Source organism: Plecotus auritus (genome assembly GCF_963455305.1).
Source record: "Plecotus auritus genome assembly, chromosome: 4".
Lineage (NCBI taxonomy): Eukaryota > Metazoa > Chordata > Mammalia > Chiroptera > Vespertilionidae > Plecotus > Plecotus auritus.
The window spans coordinates 184,468,056-184,489,314 of record NC_137775.1 but is presented as its reverse complement, the minus strand read 5'-3'; the positions used below and the strand labels follow the sequence as shown (position 1 = coordinate 184,489,314).

At 44.0% G+C, this 21,259-nt stretch overlaps 1 protein-coding gene across 7 annotated transcripts in view; it reads left to right on the top strand.

Annotated features, from left to right (window-relative positions):
• Positions 1–21,259, top strand: part of PDE1C (phosphodiesterase 1C) — a gene marked incomplete at both ends in the record, with an annotated part of 303,115 nt that overhangs the window by 264,854 nt on the left and 17,002 nt on the right. The window contains one exon of one of the 7 annotated variants that reach the window (XM_080664049.1): positions 8,593–9,870. The exons of 5 other annotated variants lie outside the window; for them this stretch is intronic. In XM_080664049.1, the coding sequence (XP_080520175.1) occupies positions 8,593–8,606 (14 nt within the window). Of the gene's footprint in view, positions 1–8,592; positions 9,871–21,259 lie in introns of those variants that run through there. One more of the 7 variants, XM_080664047.1, reaches the window with a different exon arrangement.

Sequence of the window (21,259 nt, the reverse complement as noted above, 5' to 3'; positions counted from 1 at the left end):
AATTCAGCATCCTTTTGGGTTATTTTCTAGAAATGCACAGGAGTCAAACATCTGGAATGCCCCAGGTCCCAATTAAGAGAATTCATCATAAACACACGTATTCTGATTTATATTGTATTTCCCTTAGCTATTTGTCCACAAAAAATCCGATGACCTACTTACTTAACATATTCATATGGAGCATTAACAATACTGTGGCTTAGCAAGAAGAGCTGTAAAATATTTGTTTTTCAAACATTTTACATCTTTATTTTCTCAAGTAGGGTGAAAGCCGAAGTGTCTAAACCAGGGGTGGGCAAACTTTTTGACTCGAGGGTCACAATGGGTTCTTAAACTGGACCGGAGGGCCGGAACAAAAGCATGGATGGAGTGTTTGTGTGAACTAATATAAATTCAAAGTAAAGGAGCGAAGGGGAGAGCAAGAGAACCCTCCGCTCTTTTGGCTCTGCGGGCCAGATAGAACAGCCGAATGGGCCGGATCTGGCCCGCAGGCCGTAGTTTGCCCATGGCTGGACCCTCGCTTTGATGCCCGTCAAAGGAAAATGGGAAACAGTAAATGGTTGAGGGAATCGCAGCATTACTTTCAGATGCCTGTTATTCTCACGCACCTGGCTAAGACCTCACTCACTAGATTCTAAAAGGTCTTGCTGCTTAAAATTTTTGGTTGATATGCTTCAGTGTCATTTTCTAGATAACCTCAGAAGCTGTGCTGCTGGTTGACCCAACGATAGGAGTTATTGTGAGTGCAGCTGAAAGGGCGGGGAGAGACCGACTCCATGTTCCCTTTGTTCCATGTCCTCCACCTCATGGAGTCAGGTTCCCGCCCTAGAACCTCTCCAATAGCCCAACCCACACTTTTGAATTAGCCAATAGAAATGCAAGAGGAAAGTAAGTCGCGCCCTGCCCCCATGTGCAACCTGACCCCGACCAATCAGCAGAGGCCACACTACCTCACCCCTCCTACCTCTCCCAGGCCCCCTATAAATCAGCGCGTTTGGGGCCTGGGGCTCTCTCTCTGCCTCCTGCCGCTGCGTGGGCGAGTGTGGTGGACGGGGAACTCGAGCTAGCTCGATTAAAGGCTCTTTGCTTTTGCATCGGACTCGGCTCCCTGGTGGTCTTTGGGGATCATGAAATCTGGGCATAACACAGCAATGCTGAAACCCAATATAATAGCTTTTGGGGAATGGATTTGGGGGAAAACTATTAACCAATCCATCAGATGTGGGTGGGAAGTGGTCAAATGGGGGTGAATTTAAAAAATCTCCTCATTCCTTTTTTCTATGGACTTGTACTCTTGAGAGCCTAGAGGTACAAACCCTGTTACTTACACATGGTTCTAGCGTTGGTGACTCCCAGTGGATCAGAACAGCTAGAAACACCTTTTGGTTACAAATATCTGTTTCAAACCAATGCTTCTTTTATATAGTTTTAGGTACAGTGCTTTCCAAGGAAGGTATAAAATAGACATCCTCATGGTGGATTATAAAGGAACAAGGTGACATGCAACTACTAGTATTCTCCTGTACATTTGTGTTTCTGATACCACATTTGTTGTATCAAAACAGCAGCTTAAAGTGTGTGTGTATGAGATATGTACATATATATACATATACACACATGTATATACACAAATACACATATATAATATGCATGTGTTTGTATGTATATTGTATGATGTAAGGTTGATGAGTTTTTAAAAATTAAATGGTGTTATACTAAAGAAAACTGCTAAAGTCAATTCGTTTAACAGAGCTGTTTTAGAATCCAGTCTCTTACCAAAAAACTACATAGTAGAAATGTCAAATAAAAGTATATTATGTGCTCTTTCTTAATGACAAAATTAATCTTTTAAAACAATTTCCATTGCAGTTACTAGTATATAGCTTTCAGTGGTTCACTCTATCTTCTAGACATTTTGTTACACTCTTAATGTGCAATTGTATTTTTAAAGGAACCAGTTTGACAGAGAGAATTACAATTTGGAACTACTGGGGAAAATGTGATTTTTTTTTCTTAATATTGATGTTCAGGATTAAAAAATAACTTCTTAGTATTCATGTAATAAGTATCTGTTTTCTCCCTAGAAAAATCATATTTTTTGTCAGGTTCTACCCAAGGGATTGGAGAAACACAAGTAGCAATACATTTGCCAAAAGATACTCTATGAACATTATGAAAAATTCTTTAAAATAACAGCTGCCCTTGAGATAAATATGTGGCAGAGCCATCGACGTCTCCATTGTTAATGCCATTTCTCATCTAGACACCCACATGCCAGTAGAGCTGTTAAAAATGCAATATCAAGCGGGTAATGAAGCTTCCCCGCTGTATTTATCCTTAGCATTCTCCACCCCAGGGCAGCCTGGTCTCCGAGTGATGACAGCTGTGTTTTATAAGTATTAGCCCTCTACAATATGCACTATTTTTATTCTATACCCTGGAGCCACAGTGAGAAACATGAGAAAAAGGTGTTGTTTTTTTTTTATTTCATTCATTTTGAATCTTTTATTGCTTTTCCTGAACTAATAAAAGTGAAGAAACCATGAAGAGAGCAGTCAGAATGTCTCAGGTCTAGAATCCCAGCCTCACTTAACTTCCTCAGAAGAACTTTCTTAGAGTTTCTGGTCTCTGGCTTCTTGTTGGCTCCCGACATGGGAGGTTCAGAGAGTGATCAGAAACAGAGCTCTGTGTGCAGACTGCCAGAGGAGGGGTGGGAGCTGCTGATGCCTGATTTTTCATACCTCTTAAGAGTGGGCCAGGCCTTGGGCAACTGGAAAGTTGAGTGCTGTATTTATTTCCTTAGGAGTTAAAGCACTAGGTGTTCAATGCAGAGAGTGGTAGCAGTAAAATACCTTGGGCAGTGGGGGCACTGAAGAGCAGGGACAGTTATTCACATATTTTTAAGAATAAATATTTTTATTTTTCAATTATATTTGACATACAATATTATATTAGTTTCATATGTACAACTCAGTGATTAGACATTTATATAACTTACTAGAGGCCCGGTGCATGAAAATTCATGCACTGGAGGGGGGTCCCTCAGCCCGGTCTGCCCCCCTCACAGTCCGGAAGCCCTCAGGGGCGGGAGGCAACCTGGTGATCAGGGGAAGACATGCCTCCATCACACCTCTGCTGCTGCCACTGCCGGTAGCACAAGCCTCTGTGGCCCTGGTTACCTGAGCCTCGGGTGGCCCTGGGCGCCTGGGCAGCTGACACCTGAGGCTTGCCTGTGCCTTGGGCTGGCCTTGGGCGGCTGGGGGCTGAGGGGACTGGGGGACTCAGGAGGCAGGCGTGCGGTGCAGCCAGACCCGCCTAGGGGCAGGCCCAGCCGTGCACGCGCCTGCCGCTCTGGCGAGGCTGAGGGGGCTGGGCGCCACCATCTTGTGGCTGTGGGCACCGCCATCTTTGAGGGCGTGCAGTCAATTAGCATATTCCCTTCTTATTGGCTGTGGGTGCCACCATCTTTGTGAGGGTGTGATGGTCAATTAGCATATTGACTCTTTATTAGATAGGATGATATGATCACCCGATAAATCTAGTGCCCATCTGACACCATACGTAGTTATCACAGTTTTATTGACTATGTTCCCTCTGCTGTACTTTACATCCCCATGACTCTTCTGTGACTACCAACTTGTACTTCTTAATCCCTTCACCTTATCACCCACCCCTCAAACCCCTCCCATCTGGCAACCGTCAAAATGTTCTCTGTATCTCTGAGTCTGTTTCTGTTCTGCGTGTTTATTTTGTTTTAGATTCCACGTAAATATAAGTGAAATCATCTGGCATTTGTCTTTCTCTGTCTGACTTATTTCACTTAACAAAATACCATCTAGGTTCATCCATGTTGTTGCAGATAGCAAGATTTCATTCCTTTTTATGGCTGCCTTATATTCCATTGTTTATATACACTACTTCTTCTTAATCCATTCATCTACTGATGGATAGGTTGCTTCCATATCTTGGCTATTGTAAATAATGATGCAATGAACAATGGATATATGTCTTTTCAATTTAGTGTTTTGGGTTTCTTCAGATAAATACCCAGAAGTGGAATTGTTGGGTATTCACATATTTTAAGTGTGGAAAGAAAGACCATGCTGTGTAAAGGAAGAGAGAAGGCAGAAAAATTAGAGAATAAAAGTTTGACATCATTTTTCTCAGTGATCACATGCATGCATGGGTCAAAGGAAATATGAAGAAAGAACACATGATTGGACTTAAGAATTACCATCCTTTGTACTGTTCTTATTCTGTATGTTTGGACCAATGGGTACATCTTAGGAGGTGATAGCATAGGCAGGATTCAGGAAATTATATTCTCACAAATCTATCTATCTATCTATCTATCTATCTATCTATCTATCTATCATCTATCTATTCCATCCATCCATCCATCCATCCATCCATCCATCCATCCATCCTAGTAGGGCTATAGCATTTATATTATAGGCAATGCAATTAATTTAGAATAATCTTACTATAATCATATCCTCTATTGCTTAGGGCAAGGAGTAAGTATGCATTCATACTTTGGGTATTTGGTTATAGCCATTTAAAATAGCTGTTTTACACTTATGACCTAGAATACTGAAATTTATGCCTGGCTAAGTCCTAACAACTATTTCTAAAATAATGTTTATTTGTTTTGTGTAGTATTTCCTCATTATTAAAAACAAAACCAGGACCCACGTATAAGCCCCATGGAAATTCTATTAGACATTTAAAAATGGGTTTGGTCTTACCACATTTATTCTTCCCCAGTTTTGTTTTGTTTAAATATCTTTTTATTGATTTCAGAGAGGAAGGAAGAGGAAGAGAGAGAGAAACATCAATGATGAGACTCATTGATCGCTGCCTCCTGCATGCCCCCTACTGGGGATGGAGCCCACAACTCGGGCATGTGCCCTGACTGGGAATTGAACCCTGACCTCCTGGTTCATAGGTTGATGCTCAACCACTGAGCCACAGCGACCAGGCTATTCTTCCCCAATTTTATTCTTTTTTAAATTTTTTTATTTAGCTTTTACCATTCTTTCTGTTGCTTACCATATCACTTTGTTGTTTTTGTAGAAAGTTGACTTTATAGGGAGGCAGCTGTGGTAGAGTTTCTGGGACTCAGCCAAATCAGCTTACTTCTTTGAGTTTGGGTGATAGTTAGGCATTAAAAAAAAAAAAAATCAAACCCAAGAAAAATGAAAAGTGTTTACAGAATTTTTAAATCTAGTACCAAACTCTTGTGAGGCCACCTCATAGATGCTCAACTTGTGATCTAGGAATAAACATGATGACCTGTAAACACATTTTAAGAGTCAAGTCATATTAACTTGAACTTGATGCTTCTTCTTAAGACAATGATCTTCAAACCAAATGGTTTAGGTCAGCATCTCCATTTCCCTGCAGCAGGAGGATGGGAGGGGTGAAATCAACAAGGCCACGTTGTTGTAAAACTCCATCTCCCATTTCTCTAAATCAAGTTGCTGAAACCTTCTTCGCTATTCATGCCTTCAGAGTAGATACATTTCTGTGAATTTATACAAACACACACTTGAGGCTTCAGAGCCGTGGTGGCTGCCCCTTTGTGAGATGTCAGAAGTCTTGTCAAGGGGAGGGGCAGGGGATTGACCTTGCTTAGAACCTTTCCTGAATTATTTCAAGTTGGGTGAAAATACTTTCCATTTTGGTTCTTCAGTCACTCTTAAAAAGGTGGGTGAGTTGAACTACTTTTTGTGGCTCCCCAAAAGCCAACATATATTTACAATTAATGGAATTCAAAGCAGTGATAACAAAAATAGTCATGTAGCTCAGTTAAACACAGAGTGGCTTCTTATACATTGTCTTAAGATCCTCATTTTCATATGCATTGTAGTCTCACCCAACTTGAGTTTAAAATGCTTCTGCAATTTTTGTTTAAATTGAAAACAAATACACAAAACCAAAATACAACAAAGCAAGTATAGGACATTTGAAGTTCAGGAAAAGAATTGTGCAGTGAGGAGAGGGGTAGACGTGATTTACAAATGCTGTCACAGCTGCCTGCATAGCAGGTGCACCTTCTCTGGGAGATTTATCTCACACAAAGCCACTGGTAGTGAGGCTATTTCTCTATAGGGAATATAAATTTTTGACATATCATGCTTTGCAATTGAATAAAATAAAAGTCAGTGTACTTATGGATTTTCTTTTTAATGTAATAAAAGTCAACATTAGAAAAAGAATGGAGAGCAACTCCCTACTCATCATTATGCCTATATCTGTCCCATCTGCCTCATGCGTATTTAATTTACTTTCTTTCAATTAAAAAATATTTGTTGAGCATATGCTATGTGTCAGGCATTGCACTACATGTAAGAAGAGTTATAAAGATAAATAAGATATTTCCCACCTAGTCAAGGAGTCTGGGGTGGGACTTCTCCCTGCAGATAGCTATGACACTAGTCTCCTTGGAGTAAGTGCCTTAAGAGATTCATAAACAAAAGTTACTTTAGAGAGTGCATGTATTTGGGAAGGCTAGGGATGGTCACGCAGGCCACAGTCTCAGCTACGAAATATCTGCCTCTTGTTCTTTCACTGTTGGTTGTACTTCCTGACAATGAACACAAACACAGCTCAAATATACGAGCTTCCTTTACTTACCCCTTCCCTCTACTTCTTGATCAACTCTTTTCCTCCATCCCTTGATTGGAGGTGGAGGAGGGAGGGTAGACATCCATAGCAGCCACTCCACCACCTCTCTCATAAGCAATGACTAGAAAGGGAGCATCATCTTCTCCCACAGGCCTTTGGGTCCCATTAACACCCCAGATGGCCCTCTTTCCATCTCTGGGACCCAGCACTCTAGACAGCGAGTCTCTACTAACCCAGGCTGCATGAAGGAGGAGACACACTTGAGGTGCCCTGGGTGTAACAGTGGTCCAGGTCAGCCATCTCCAGGTATCTGCCCCTGGTTTCCTTCCAACCAATTGGTCATTTGTTTAAAAATTAAACTAGCCTTATATCATCATAACAAAATTGGGTTTTACATTCGAGGGCCTTGGGACATCTCTTAAGGTGGTTAGTACTATGATGACCATCTGAAAGGAGTCTTATTACATATGACGTCAAACTGCTGACAGGGCCAGAGAACTGAGGAGTCCTATCTGGCAGATCCTATGTGGACCAAGCTGCGCAAAGAAAATCAGACACAATGGAAATTTTCTAACCCTTGATTTCAGCTTGTGTTTCCTTTTTCCCTCTCTGACAAGTTCCAACGATGAGACGGGCAATTTCCCTCACTGGTAATGCTAGGGTCAGAGTGCAGTGATTGGTTGGAAGTTTTTCTTTTTTCTGTTATTTCCCCCAGATGGGTGAAGGTGCTAATGGAGGGTAAACATACACAAGACCAGAAGGGAGAGAGAGGTCTGGATCAATGGCCCCAGGAAAATTGAGACTCCACCGTAATTAATAGATCAGGAAGGGCTCTCCTGTCCCTCAACGAGATTGCTGCCTGATTTAGACTAAGTTTTATTTAGGAGAGTATCTTACACTTGAATGTTGAGCGGGGAACTTTCCTTGTCCTCTAAGGACTCCTAACATCACTGTAGATGATGGTGTTATTCTTCTTAAAGTCCCCCGTCCCTTTGGAGCCCTGCGCTGGAGGAAACCCTCTCTAACTGTGAGATGTGAGCATTTGCAGAGCATGCAGCATGTATGGGAAGCAGTAACATAGTGGTTCTTGTTTGTTTGCTTGCTTTTATAAAATTCTGTCCTAAGTCCATTGAGGTTACGTGTTGTAGAGTAGGCCAGTGAGAAAAATCCAATATTGTCTATTTCCATTCACTTGGTCCTCTTTCATCTGTGTCTTCTTCCTCTCCTACCTCTCTCTGGGTCCAGTAGAGAATTCAGGGGATTTACTTATCTGCACAATGAATTGAACATCTTGCTTTAAATATTTTGGGAAACTTCTGAGGATGAGGCAAAAATTCTGATAGAGCAGGGGTGGAGAACCTTCCCCCCCCCCCCACCCCCCAAGGTCCATTTGGATATTTTTAACATCATTTCTGGGCCATACAAAATTATCAATTTAAAAATTAGCCTGCTCTATTTGGTCAAACATTTAATTAACTCACCCCTAATGTCTTGGCAGGGCCAGACCAAATGATTTTGTGGGCCTTACGTAGCCCCAGGGCCAGACATTCTCCACCCCTGTGATAGAGGGACATTGCTTTTGGCATTGAAATTGTCAAGATTAGATGAATCTGATTTTTGACCTCTGAAGCAGATGGACTAGAGTTGGCCATCACTGTCATCTTGATGGCAAAATAAGGTGTCTTAATATCCATATTGCATGAGCCAAATGTTTGGTGATCTAGTTTCAAGCGATTGGTAAGGTTTCAAACGTGATCTGTGTTTACAATTCTCACTGAGATTTTCCCTTTATGAATAGAGCGATTATGTTACAAAGGAGACAGCCATGACTAGCCTTGAAATGTTTAATTGGTGCCCCGCCTTTTCTTTGCCCCTCAGATTTTCTTCTCCTCAGACCTGGTGGGTGGAGAAGGGGGGGAAAGGCAGCATTGACACTCTTCTTTTTCTTTTTCTTTTTTTCAGATTCAGAAGAGTAAAAAACACCTCCCAGACAATAAGAGAGGCTGCCAATGTCTTGCATCATTTTAGCTGAGCTTCTTCATTCTCCTTCTTCTCCTCCTTCCACAAAGCTGGGGATGGCGTGCAACTTTCAAAAACGAGCCCCCCACACTTGGCCTTGTCTCATGCCATCTCCTCCCAGATGACTGGCTGGGAGCTGGCTTGGGGGCCTTAGAACTCTGGGGGATGGTCCCTATCCCCCAACCCCCAGAAAACAAAACAACTTGAGATTTTGCACAAACAGAACCAAAACATGAAGGGACTTCCTCAGAATCCTTTGCTAATGCCCTGGCTTTCAAGGCACCCGTCTGGCCTGATGACAGTGGACACCATGGAGATGCTGAGAAAGGCCTGAAAAGGCCACGCACACAGCAGTTGCCATTTTATTACTGCCCATGCCGTTACTTCGTGTCGTGATTTTTGCACGGGCTGCAGATGGTGGGGACAGCCGGGCCGGCTTCCCTCCCAGCCTCTGGTTGCCCCTTTCCGGAGCCAGGAACATTCTTTTTTTCACCAGGTTCCCTTCAGACTTAAAAAATTGTTCTTAGGCTTTTCTTTCCATCTATATACTATGAGATTCTTTTTGTTTTATAAAAAAGATGTTTCCTATAGCAATCTTTATTTGATGCTTAATTTATCTGTGCATTCGTTCACAAGAACCTGAATGTTTCTGCTGACGACCATGCTGTTCAGGTGGAAACCCAGTGTTTTCACGGGGTAGCATCGTAGCTAAGTGGTTATTGAAATTGTGACCACTGGCGGGTCCTCTTCTTTTGGAGATCTGTGCTTTGACTTAATTGCTCTTCTGTCTATTCCAGGAAGTGCTGGGGGCCTTTGTAGCAGGGAGATGTGGCAGAGAATTCTGTTCATTTTAGTGAGCCTTTAGAGGTACCCAATAGGAGATGATTCACAGCACAAATCAAGAATAAGATGTAGCCTGGAAAGAGAATCAAGACACAGCCCCCAGAAACCAAGTCAGACGAGACCCAATGGAGTGCTGGGAAAGCAATTTTATGGGCCTAAATGGTGTGATTTGGATGAAACTGATTCTGAAGACATGGTTGTGGTTCACAAAGGAATATGTGAGTCCCTCCCAAGGGGAATCGCATGGATCCGCGAGAACGAGTGGGATTCGTAATAGGAAGAGAGGGCTCTATGCTAAACCCGGGGGTGTTGCCCATTGCGCATTTAATTTCTACATTTACAAAAGCACAAAAATAAACATTTAAAAATTCTCTCACTACTAAGGCAAAATGTTGGCATTTTTTCAGACGGAAATAGGGAGACTATGTTTGCCATCTGCAACGCCTTTGCCTCGCTGAGCCCTTCCCCACAGAAAGGCCTGAAGAACTCTTGCGCATGCCTGTGGCGCACTGATACTGGAACAGGGTTCTTCATTTTGCGTGGGAATCACACACACTTTTTTGAGCCTCCCCCTGCTTTCCCAACAGTGACCATAGTAAACAAGGTGGTCACAAATTCAACCACAGCCATAGCAGTTCTGGTAAATGAGCAAAGCAAGCCACAGCTACCAGAGTTATTGTGATAACTGGCAATTCATAATGGGCCTTGGTGTTAGGGAGGCAGTGAAGAGTGGCAGGGAGAGGGAGGAGTTAAGAGTCTTGTCTCAAGGGGTCAGCTGCTAGTCAGCTATGGGATCAGTGCTGTGTAGGAATCAGAGTCCTTTAAAAATATGTTGTTATTGATTTTAGAGAGAGAAGAAGGGCGAGGGATAAAGAGATAGAAACATTGATGAGAGAGAAACATGGATGGGCTGTCTCCTGCACGCCCCCTACCAGGGATTGAGCCCACAACCCGGGCATGTGCCCTGACCAGGAATTGAACCAATGACCTCTTGGTTCATGGGTCGATGCTCAACCACTGAGCCACACCAGTGGGCAGGAATGGGGGTCTTGATAAATAACAAAGATTTTATAGGAACCCTCTCCAAAATTTTAAATATTGGCTACAAATCAGAAACTTACAAACACTGTGCTGGTCAGAGAAAATGTGCCTATGACCTGCATTCAATCTGTGGGACATCAGTTTGCAAACCGTGGTCTTAGAGGTGTTCTGGTCTGGTACAGGGATGGAATACATCCAGTACTTGACTTTGGAACCTGACCTTTTACCTCAAATCGATTCCATATTTTTGTATGCTGGGCTTTGCAGCCAGTCCTAATAGAAAGCCTACAGCTTCCCTTTTATACTCTAATGAGCAAGACTAAACAATATTAAAAAAAAAGACACAGGAATATAGCCATTTCTTTTCTAGTACCAATGGAATGAAAATATACTTCATTTGCTTTAAGTCATTCATTAGCTGAAAAGGGAATGGGAACAGAATTTCATTCAGTATAGACTCTGCTTGGAACTCTCCGTGTGGGAAAATAAAAGCTCCATGTAACTTTTATTTATATATTCTTTAAAAAGCTGTTTTGAAAGGACATTGAGTAAAGATGCAGAATGATCTATTTTTTTTTGAAAACATAAAATAATGTGTTATTATGCTATGAATTGATACTGGAGCAGATAAAACATTAAAATAATGATTCCAAGCCCGTATTGACTGGATTAACAACTTCTCTAAAACTCTAGCTCACTTTCTACAGTCTGTTGGTTCTCTTGAAATACCTTCCTCCAAACTGAGCAGTGATACGGGACACGCATCCTTCCATCGCATCGCTGGGATTGTGGCATCTTACTGTGTGTTACATTGTCTCATAGAAAGCAAGGGCTCACACACTGGAATTAAAAATTGACTGGTACCCGGGGAAAGCAGTAGGGACATTCCCACCAAGGACAAACCAAGTTCTCCATGTCCTTGAGGGACAAGCGACAAATGGAGTTTGGGTCCCCATTTTACCAAACAGCTCTACATTCAAGTTTTGTTGATGTGGCATGTTTCTGTGGCATAATGACTAGCGTAGGGAGGTCTTTGTTCCGTCTTTTATTCACACCAACCTTTCTTGGTTGATGAGCCTACCAAACAGCTTATGGTAGCACGCAAGGGACTCGTTTCTAACCCATTAAGTTCAAATGGGTTTTCTTCCACTGTCCATTTCATTCTTGGAGCTTTTAAAAACCATTGAAAACATCTGACAGGATCCCATTAAGGACCTGGTATACTTAAACAATAAAATGATATCTAACCTCTCAGAGCCAAAGGATAATCTAGTGTACTTGTTTACTTCATTTGCAGACTTACAGCCATTTGTTATGTATCCCACCTGGAACCATGCCTTTAGTAAACGTGGGAAGTAGAAAATAAGGAGCAATGTTATCACAGGATGTGAGACAGAGCAGACAAAGGGATGGAGACTAACTTTGTGACCCATATTTTAGGAGTAAAGATACTGGTCTTTTAGTGCCACTTCGATTGTGGATCACCTTTCTCTAGATATATAGATGATAGATACAAAGATGATCGATAGATGATAGCTAGATAGAATATATAGGGTCTTCCTAAAAATATATACCTACTCTTGGAATAATTATAAAGGCAATGTTTATTAAAATATATTTCATTTTCAAAATTGAGCTATCAGCTGTTAAAACGTGTATACATTTTGGGGGGATGCCCTGTATAATATATTTTCTTCTATTCTTAACCCTTGATCAGAGACTTACATGATAGAAATTACTTGATAACATTCCCGTGGAGTATGGGGAAAAACAAAAGAAAAAATCACAACACTCTTTTTCTGATAATGAGATAGAGAAGATTCTGAGATTAAAGCTCAGGTATGTAGTATTATGTCCCAAGTAGAGGGGATTTAGGGAATCCAGGAACTTTTTTTTTCTCAATTGGAAACTTTGTCCTAATGCCAAGATCCCCACACATTCCACCAGGAATCACCGTGGGTTCACCATGGCGCCTGGCACCCCGCCTTCAGGGGGCACATGGAGAATCGTCCAGCTGAATTCCACTGTCCACCTGGAAGTGTCCAAACTTACCTGGCAATTTAGTCGACGTCTTCCATAGGCCAAGCATATCGCTAAAGGCCTGTGCTCTAAGTACATGCAGAGATAGCTAGTAACACAGCAGCTTTGCATGAGGGTTGGGAAATTGCAGGTCATCTGGGGAAAATGGTCAGAGCCAAGTTTATGAAAAGATAAAAATTTCTCTATGGCTTTCGGATTTAAGAAAAACAACAACAAATTCAAAACAAGATTCTTCTGAAAATGCTCTTCCCAAAGGGGTGATAACACCAATCCTGTGGATTTATTTATAAATTCAAGCTGAAGCGTTTAAAACCCCAAGTGGACTCTCTTGGCGCAAAGAGAGATTCCATACGTGCCGTGTGGCGGATCCTGCCCAGTGTTGCTCTGCCGATGCCATGGTCGGCGTAGCTCGGAATCACAGCAGAACCGGACGTTAAAGAACGTCATGCTGCACTAATGATACTATATTGGATCTCACGTGTGAGTAAGTGGAAAGTCATACTTGCAATTCATCAACACCGATCCGTGGGTAAAAGGCCCCATTATCATTTAGAAAATGAACTTAATGGAAAAGCTGTAACGAACAGCACACTACTGCTATGAAATATCCCTCGAGAACCAAGAGACACTTTACCTGCCAAGTTCACATTTCAGGCGTTAGGGTTTCCTCTCATCAAAGGCCCTGATGGGCACAGAGCTGCCACTAGAACTAGAATGGAAACAGCTGTCTAGCACATGAGGCCGAGTTCACCGGAGAAGTGAATTTGGGTCCAGGGAGGTTAGATAAAGGGGAGTGGTCCTCTGGATGTTCTCACTGGACATTTGTACAAGCCGGATGCTCCGGAAAAGTCTGCAATAAGCAAGAACTGCTTCATCGGAAGAACATTTTGTTTTTACCTTAAACAAGAGTGGGATGCACTGGGAACCCAGACTGAAACTCATGGAAGTCCCCTTACACACTATTTATTCCTGATTATTTGAACTCATGCCCCCCACCTCACCGTTGTTGTTTTTTTAAAACACTGCCAGATGTATTTGGAATGAATTTACATTTGTTCTGGCTTCTGTGCCCACGTGGAAATGGATTGAACCCTGACATCTCCAGGGGCAACTGGGGGCGTAGCAGGCCGCTCAGTGCCGTGGTGGAGGCTCTTGGCTTTGTCAGTTTCAACCACGATTCCTGAACCTCGCCCATGAATCTTCGTGGGAGCTGCAGAAGCATTTCTCATTCACGCCATGGTGCAGGGTAACTCATTTAAATAAAGTCCATTAAAAGCCAATAGCTTTGGAATGGCACATTGTTGTAGTCTTCGCTTCTCTGTCATGGCCTATCTTGGGGTGGGGATTTGTGTACCTGTGTCTTTGTCTTTGGATGTATGTGTGATGGCACAGAAACATAGTCACACACCCAAAGACACAGATTTCCAGTAAAGACCAGAGGTATTGCCCAGCAACTGATTCATGAGGTAGAACTGCAGAGTATACATTTTCCTTTTTCTTGCTTTGATGATATTTTTATACAATTTTATATGCTGTAAAAAGTTTATAAAAGTATTTGCTATTTTTATTTGTAGAGCTCAGGTAGGATTTTATCAGCTCTGGGGCCCACTGTCCAGCCAGATTTCTCCCCTCACCTGATTTAAGAGTCCGCTCTCTTTTTCATATCATTTCTCTGACCTTCCCCTTCTTTTCTTCTCATTTTTGTGCCTTTTTGCAAATTCTTTCTTTTGCCTCTCACAAGGCACGCCATTCTGCTTGCAGTGTTGTTTCAGCACATGATGGGAAACACAAAACGATGGGGAAAAACAACCGCATCTTGTTCCTGTGTAATCCACATGAGGGAATGTTGGGTAGGAGGAGTCAGGGGAGAGGGACCAGATTGGGGAAGGGAAGCAGGAAAAGGGAATCCCCATGGGAACTCAGTTTCCCAAAGCCAGGAGTCACGTCAGGCTAATGCGATGCTGTTAGTGTCTTCCCCTGCACAGAGCACAGCTCTGGCTGTTACAGGGTTTTCTCCTCAGGATGGCGGGCCCTCACCCTGGTGTGCACACTCTCCTAATGAGGGCGCTGGCCATATGCGAACGGGTAAATCAGCTCATCTCAGCCTTAGATTTTGCTGTTGTTCAGCTGGATTTGTGGGAGCTGTCTGGATGAATGTCAAAATGCTTGTCAAGATTCAAAAGAGGGAGGCAAGCAGAAACCAAACCCCAAGCCCCAATTCAGATCGTGCCAAGCGAATAGTTCTTTGGCGGGATCAGGAAGGGATCTCCGGATGTGTTCTCAGAATGCTCCTCTGCAAGGGAAGACGGCGAAATGGACTGGTCTCTGTTTTATGGCGGCGATAAAATGGACTCCCACGATGTAAAGTATCTTCCAAGCAGATAAAAGGCAGGTTGTAATTCACATTTGTATATCAAAGGGCAAGAGAATGGCCATTCATTCTAAACAAGAATGTTTTGTTCCCTGTGATACTGGCTTGTACTGAAACTATTTCAAATGTCATGGTGTTACATCTCCAGATGCAAAAATAAAACCTAGGGACTCATGTAAAACAGGGTGTGCTAACTGCTCTCAGTAAATCCCGTGTCTGTTGTAAGTCCTTACTGCACAGAGGAGGCTGACGGGTCCTCCATGCATACTTCCCCCCAGCAACCAGCAATGTATACATACCTATATGTTCTTCTGATTACCAAATAAAAACAATGCGTTCACCTCTTGATTGGAATTCGAAAAATGAAAAGGCTGTTTGTTCTTTCAATGCTTTTCCTGGTTGTCTGTGTTCTGTCCCAGATGTGGGGCTGTCTGAACTTACTCAACAACCCATCTCCTTCGCATCCCTCCAGACGCCACGAGATGCCCAGGTACCCGTGCTTTCGCCTGCACACTGGAAGATACACATGGTGTATCGTGCCTCATATGATCTCTTTTGAGGTGGATGGGTTCTCAGAAGCTCCTGGGAGGTGTAAGAAATGCCGGCAGTCATGGAATTAGGTTGGCTTCCGTATGTTCAGTTTTCTTCTGGGCACCATGATATTATGGTTTTATAGTCCTGCGATGCTAGTTTTCAAATTCCAAACATTTTTCCTTCTCCTCTTGTGAGGGCTACCTGGCAATATGTTCCTTCTCTCCAGCCATGAACGTACAGAGTCTGAGCAGGGAATGGTCCTTACCCCTGTTTGTGGGCGTCCAAGTGGCTTTCCTCCTTCAGGCCACCACTAAGAGGGGCTCCCCTAGTGGTGATGGAAGGTATTACACAAATGCCACCCTCTTCCCTGGGCCAGGTGGCCTGTTGCTCCTGTGTAGTAATTCCACTGGATTGTTTTTCTGGGCTGGGTGTTCGTCTAAAGCAGCTGTGCTTGCCACACATTAAAATAAGTGTTTTTAATTTTTTTCTGAAAGAAAAAGCAGTACTTATTTTGTAACATATTGAGAACTATGATGCAATTAAAATCATTGGTAATACCCTATCCAAGGATTATTCTCTGTCAGTTCTTCACTGAACTTCCTTGTGTTTTTTGCTATACATTTTTACACAGTTGAGGCCATTAATTCCAGTACATTTAATTTTGTATTATGATCTTTACCCACATAATATTAGATTGTTAGCATTGTCCCATTAAAAAACACACACCACATATCTCTTTATTAATGTAATTTAAATAGCAACGTAATACTTTGTTTTGTGACCCTAGCACAATTTTACTTAACCACCTCTCTGTTGGACAATTAAGTTACACAGTTTTATTTTTGACAGCTCTAGATAACTTAGCAATGGAGCTCTTTGTACATAAGGCTTGGTCGAATTTCTGAATATCTCCACTGGAAAAAATTCTTAGATGTACAATCACCGGGCCAGAGGTTGTGAACCTTTTTTCAGACTCCTCATCCACATGCCCAACCCCAAAGCATATTCAAGTATTAAGACCACCTTATTTAAGCTGCACGCAGTGTCACATGTCTGAATAGCTCTTGTGGTTTTGATCATTGTTCTGTGTGATGAACGGAGATGAAGTCTCACAGAAGCAAGCATAGTACTGATGGTGGTTGCATCGTGGAGGAAACATGTTACTAAAGACTCTGCGTGGGCCGCTCTCATTAATACACTATCAGAAAACAGCTCTTAGAGCCGAAACCGGTTTGGCTCAGTGGATAGAGTGTCGGCCTGCGGACTGAAAGGTCCCCGGTTCGATTCCGGTCAAGGGCATGTACCTTGGTTGCAGGCACATCCCCAGTGGGAGGTGTGCAGGAGGCAGCTGATCGATGTTTCTCTCTCATCGATGTTTCTAGCTCTCTATCCCTCTCCTTTCCTCTCTGTAAAAAATCAATAAAATATATTAAAAAAAAAAAAAAAAGAAAACAGCTCTTAGGGGAAGCGCAGGCAGGTGGGAATCCTCACACTCTCAGGCCTCCCACAGCTCTGAGCAGCAGGTGGACTTCTCTGGATGCTGTTTTGTCAAGGCTGTGATAGGGCAAAAATGATGACTTGTTCCGAGGCATCAGGCGACGAGGGCTCAGTGATGCCCGCCACACCCCTAATGGGACACAGAGAAGAGGTTGGTAGATGTGCTTAGCAATAGCAATACCTCGAAGCTTGTGGATATCCATCGGGCAGCCTTGCAATTGCTAACCGGGAGGGATGGAGGATGCCTGGTTGACAGGCACTTTTTCTAGTTTAGTCTTTCAGCAGCCGCCTCTGCCTGGGGGGTCTGCTCGTGTCATAACAACATTGCCATTGTTGGTATATTACTAGCGATGACACATGGTCTCAGGGCTCTTACATCACGCTTTCCCAGCAGCCTTGGGCTGGGCGGGGCCACCCCATTTGGCAGGAGGGAGATTTTTTGTCTGAGGTCAAGCTGCAAGTCACCGGGGTTTAGTGCTAACCCCACGCCCTGAGTCTTAGGTGTGCGTAGTTGCCCCAAAGCGGTCAGCGATGCTTGTCATTTCCATCACTGTCCTCTTTTCCAGACCTCCTGATGAATTGCATTGATTGCCCTTTAGCTGAACCAACCAAGGGCATTGCTTTGAAATATCTGAAAGCTATTCGTTTGTCAAGAGTTACTGCCAGTCCCACAAGCCGCGGGGATGACATCTGCCCCGGGCTGACTGATTGGGTTGTTTACTCTTTGGGCATTCAGATGCTGTGGGTCAAGGACGATGTAATTCATGACCTTAAGTGCTTTGCTCCCAAAGATGACATACCAGCTACTTTACACACACACACACACACACACACACACACACACACACACACACACGCCTTTCTTTTGAATGTAAATAACGAACATTACGTTGGCCAAGCATTTTCATGTGTGTATTCTCACTTGATCCTCACAAATACATACAGAAATTGATGTTTTTAAATCTTTATAGATGAGGATAATGAAGGTTAGCTGATGCACTGATGTAGTTATTTACTCGTTTTCATTTTACCAACCTCAACTATGAAATATTTCAGAATTCTAAAATCACATACATTTAATCAACCTGTGTTTTTTTGTTTGTTGTGAAAGGGTAAGGAAGCAGTATAAAACCCCAGGCAGCGAGTGGAGGGAGGGTAGACAGCATGGGCCTGGTGCTCGTTACCATGCAGCCACGCAGGCTGATAGGCCCCCCAGGGCCCAGCACTAAGTCATGAAGTAGATCTGAGTTTCCGGGAAAAGCAAATAAAAATGAAGAGAGGCCATGGACAGGATTCACATCATTCCGTGGAGGTAGTGCTCACCAGTTGTTTAGAAGAAAGAACGCCTCCCTGAGGGCTGAGAGAGATGTCTTTCAGGAACTTTGAAAATGCCCAGGTCCAGGCTCTACCCCAGACCAATTAAAACAGCCTTTCTGGGGGCAGGGCCTGGGTATCTGCACAGTTTCTTTAAAATCCCCGTGTGCTCCTAATGCGCAGCCAGGATTGAAAAGCGCTGATGGTGAATTCCGAGTCACCGACGGGAGCGAGGTCTACACCAAATCCCAGGGTGAGCTCTGTGTCCCAAGGCCAAGGCCAGCGTGGAGCAGCAGAGCAGGTTGGAAGCTGGCCCGGAAATGCATCCTCCAGCTCGGGTTCTGATGTTTTCCTGGGGAATGGAAGGAGGGGGAAAGGTTTTGGAAACTGAGTTGAGTATTATTCCCACGCATGGAACTTTGAGTAATGGGGTTGGTAATTTGGTGGCTGCGGAGTGGAAAATGATTTCAGGAGCCCACCCTCAGTTATTGGGGAGCCAGAGAAAGGCTAATTCAGAACCTAATCACCCCAGTGGTGCCCGTTGAAGGCCTGGAGAAATTACAAACAGGTTTATTTTATGCATCTCCGCCTGCTACCTGTCTGTGACTCCCGGTTAGGAGAGGCACTGATGAGTAAACCTCTGGCTCCATCTCTTGGAGATTCCGCTTCAGGAAAGGGCAGTCAAAGCCATTTATAAAAATCACCCCAGGGGGTTTAATCAATCATAGGCAGGTCGGGACCCTATGAGTTCCCCACCAACTCTGACATCATGGCATCTCCAAGACGTGGAGAAGGGCCATGACAAATCCTGCTAGCTTCTCTCATCTCGTGCAAATTAACAGTTTTTGTGGGTGGGAGGTATCTAGATTGTTTTTTATTTTTACTACTAGAGGCCCAGTGCATGAAATTCGTACTACTTGTGGGGGGGGGGGGGGCGGTCCCCTCAGCCTGGCCTGTACCCTCTCGCAGTCCGGGAGCCTTGGGGGGATGTCCGACTGATGGCTTAGTGGGCCTAAGCCATCAGTAGGACATCCTTAGCTTTGCCACGGAGGCAGGAGAGGCTCCCACCACCGCCGCTGTGCTCGCCAGCCGTGAGCCCGGCTTCTGGCTGAGCGGCGCTCCCCCTGTGGGAGTGCACTGACCACCAGAGGGCAGCTCCTGCATAGAGTGTCTGCCTCCTGGTGGTCAGCGTGCTTCATAGTGACCGGTCATTCCACCATCCGGCCATTTGCATATTAGCCTTTTATTATGTAGGATTTATTACTACTACTAATACTATGAGCGGAGATACTACTACTGCCAATCTATATATATAAAGAGTCAGGGTCCACAACGTCCAAAATAACTGAATGGATGACCGAACACCAGAAATCAGTCCTGCAGTCAGGACTGTCTGCCGCACTGCAGGTGCTGCGGTGACTCAGCACTGACTGCCGAGGGGTCTTTGGATTAGGCCCAGAGAGAGGCCTGGAGAGAGAAGCAGGGTCTGATCTGCAGCTTCCATGGCAGCTGTTGATCAGCCCTTGCCTCTTTTTCTCTCTGGGCCTTGCCAGCAGCTGCGGGGGCTGCTAATCAGCCCCGCCTCTCTGATCAGGCCTGGAGATGGGCCTGGAGACACTGACTGGCATAGAAACTGACCAATCAGAACCAAATCTCGGTGAATTGCGAGGAGCCAATGGCTGCCTAGGAGGCAGAGCTTTTGGCACTGACTGGCATAGAAACTGACCAATTAGAACCAAATCTGGGTGAAGTGTGAGGAGCCAATTGCTGCCTAGGAGGTGGAGCTTTTAATGCTGGCTGGCATAGAAACCAACCAATCAGAACCTAATCTGGGTGAACTGCGAAGGCAGAACCTCAGGTGGGGGCAGAGGAGGGGTTTTAAGGGCAATAGCTGTTTGGTGTAAGGTGTAAGAAAGCAATTCAATTTTTTAATGACCAGTTTGGCAGTATAGTGCATATGGCTGGCTGGCTATCAGTTCAGATATAGGGATTATGTATGTTTGTCTGCCAAGAACATCTCCTCCTGCTGAAAAAGGCTCCCCCCATTTAAGCAATCCTATCCTATAGGCTCTATCTAGACTAATAAAAGGGTAATATGCTAATTAGATTGTGTCAACCAGCCATCTTCTGTATGTCCAACTTCCTTCTGGACAAAGCCATGGTGGTGGGAGCTGAGGCAGAGGCAGTGAGGGGCCATCAGGCCGGTAGGGGAGGGCAGTTGGGGGCGATCAGGCAGGCAGGCAGAGGGGTTAGGGACAATCAGGCAGGCAGGCAGAGGCAGTTAGGGGTGATTAGACAGGCAGGCAGGTGAGCGGTTAGGAGCCAGCAGTCCCAGATTGTGAGAGGGATGTCCGACTGCTGGTTTGCCTAAACCAGAGTTGGACATCCCCCAAGGGGTCCCCAGTTGGAGAGGGTGCAGGCTGGGCTGAGGGACCCCTCCCCCCATGCATGAATTTCATGCACTGGGCCACTAGTAATAATAATAATAATGTAATAAAATGTAATAACAACAACAATAATAATGAACGATAACACAGAAGACTACAATGAAACAGTCTCAAACACCATTCCAAGTGTATTTCTCCACACCTCATAGGGACTCAGGGAAAGCTTACCCATCCCCTTCAACTCTAAGATCCTGCTTCCTCTGACGGGTCATCTGTGATCTTCCCCCAGGACTGTGGTGACTCAGGAAGACTTTTCCCAGTTAACACAACCTCCATTCACAGCATGGCAAGTAGACTTTATGAAAAGTGTGGGTAGATTCAGGGGACTTGTACCAGAAAGCACTTCACATGGAAACATGTAACTCCTCTGCTTAAGAAGTGTCTCTGTAAAGTCAAAACCAACAAAAACTAAATACAAAATAAACAAGGAAAGAGATGCAAAGAAAAAAAAAGAATTGTCTGCATTTCTGCCAGCTCAGACTCCAGGCACCAGCCTCAGACTCCGGGGCTCTTTGGATGACAA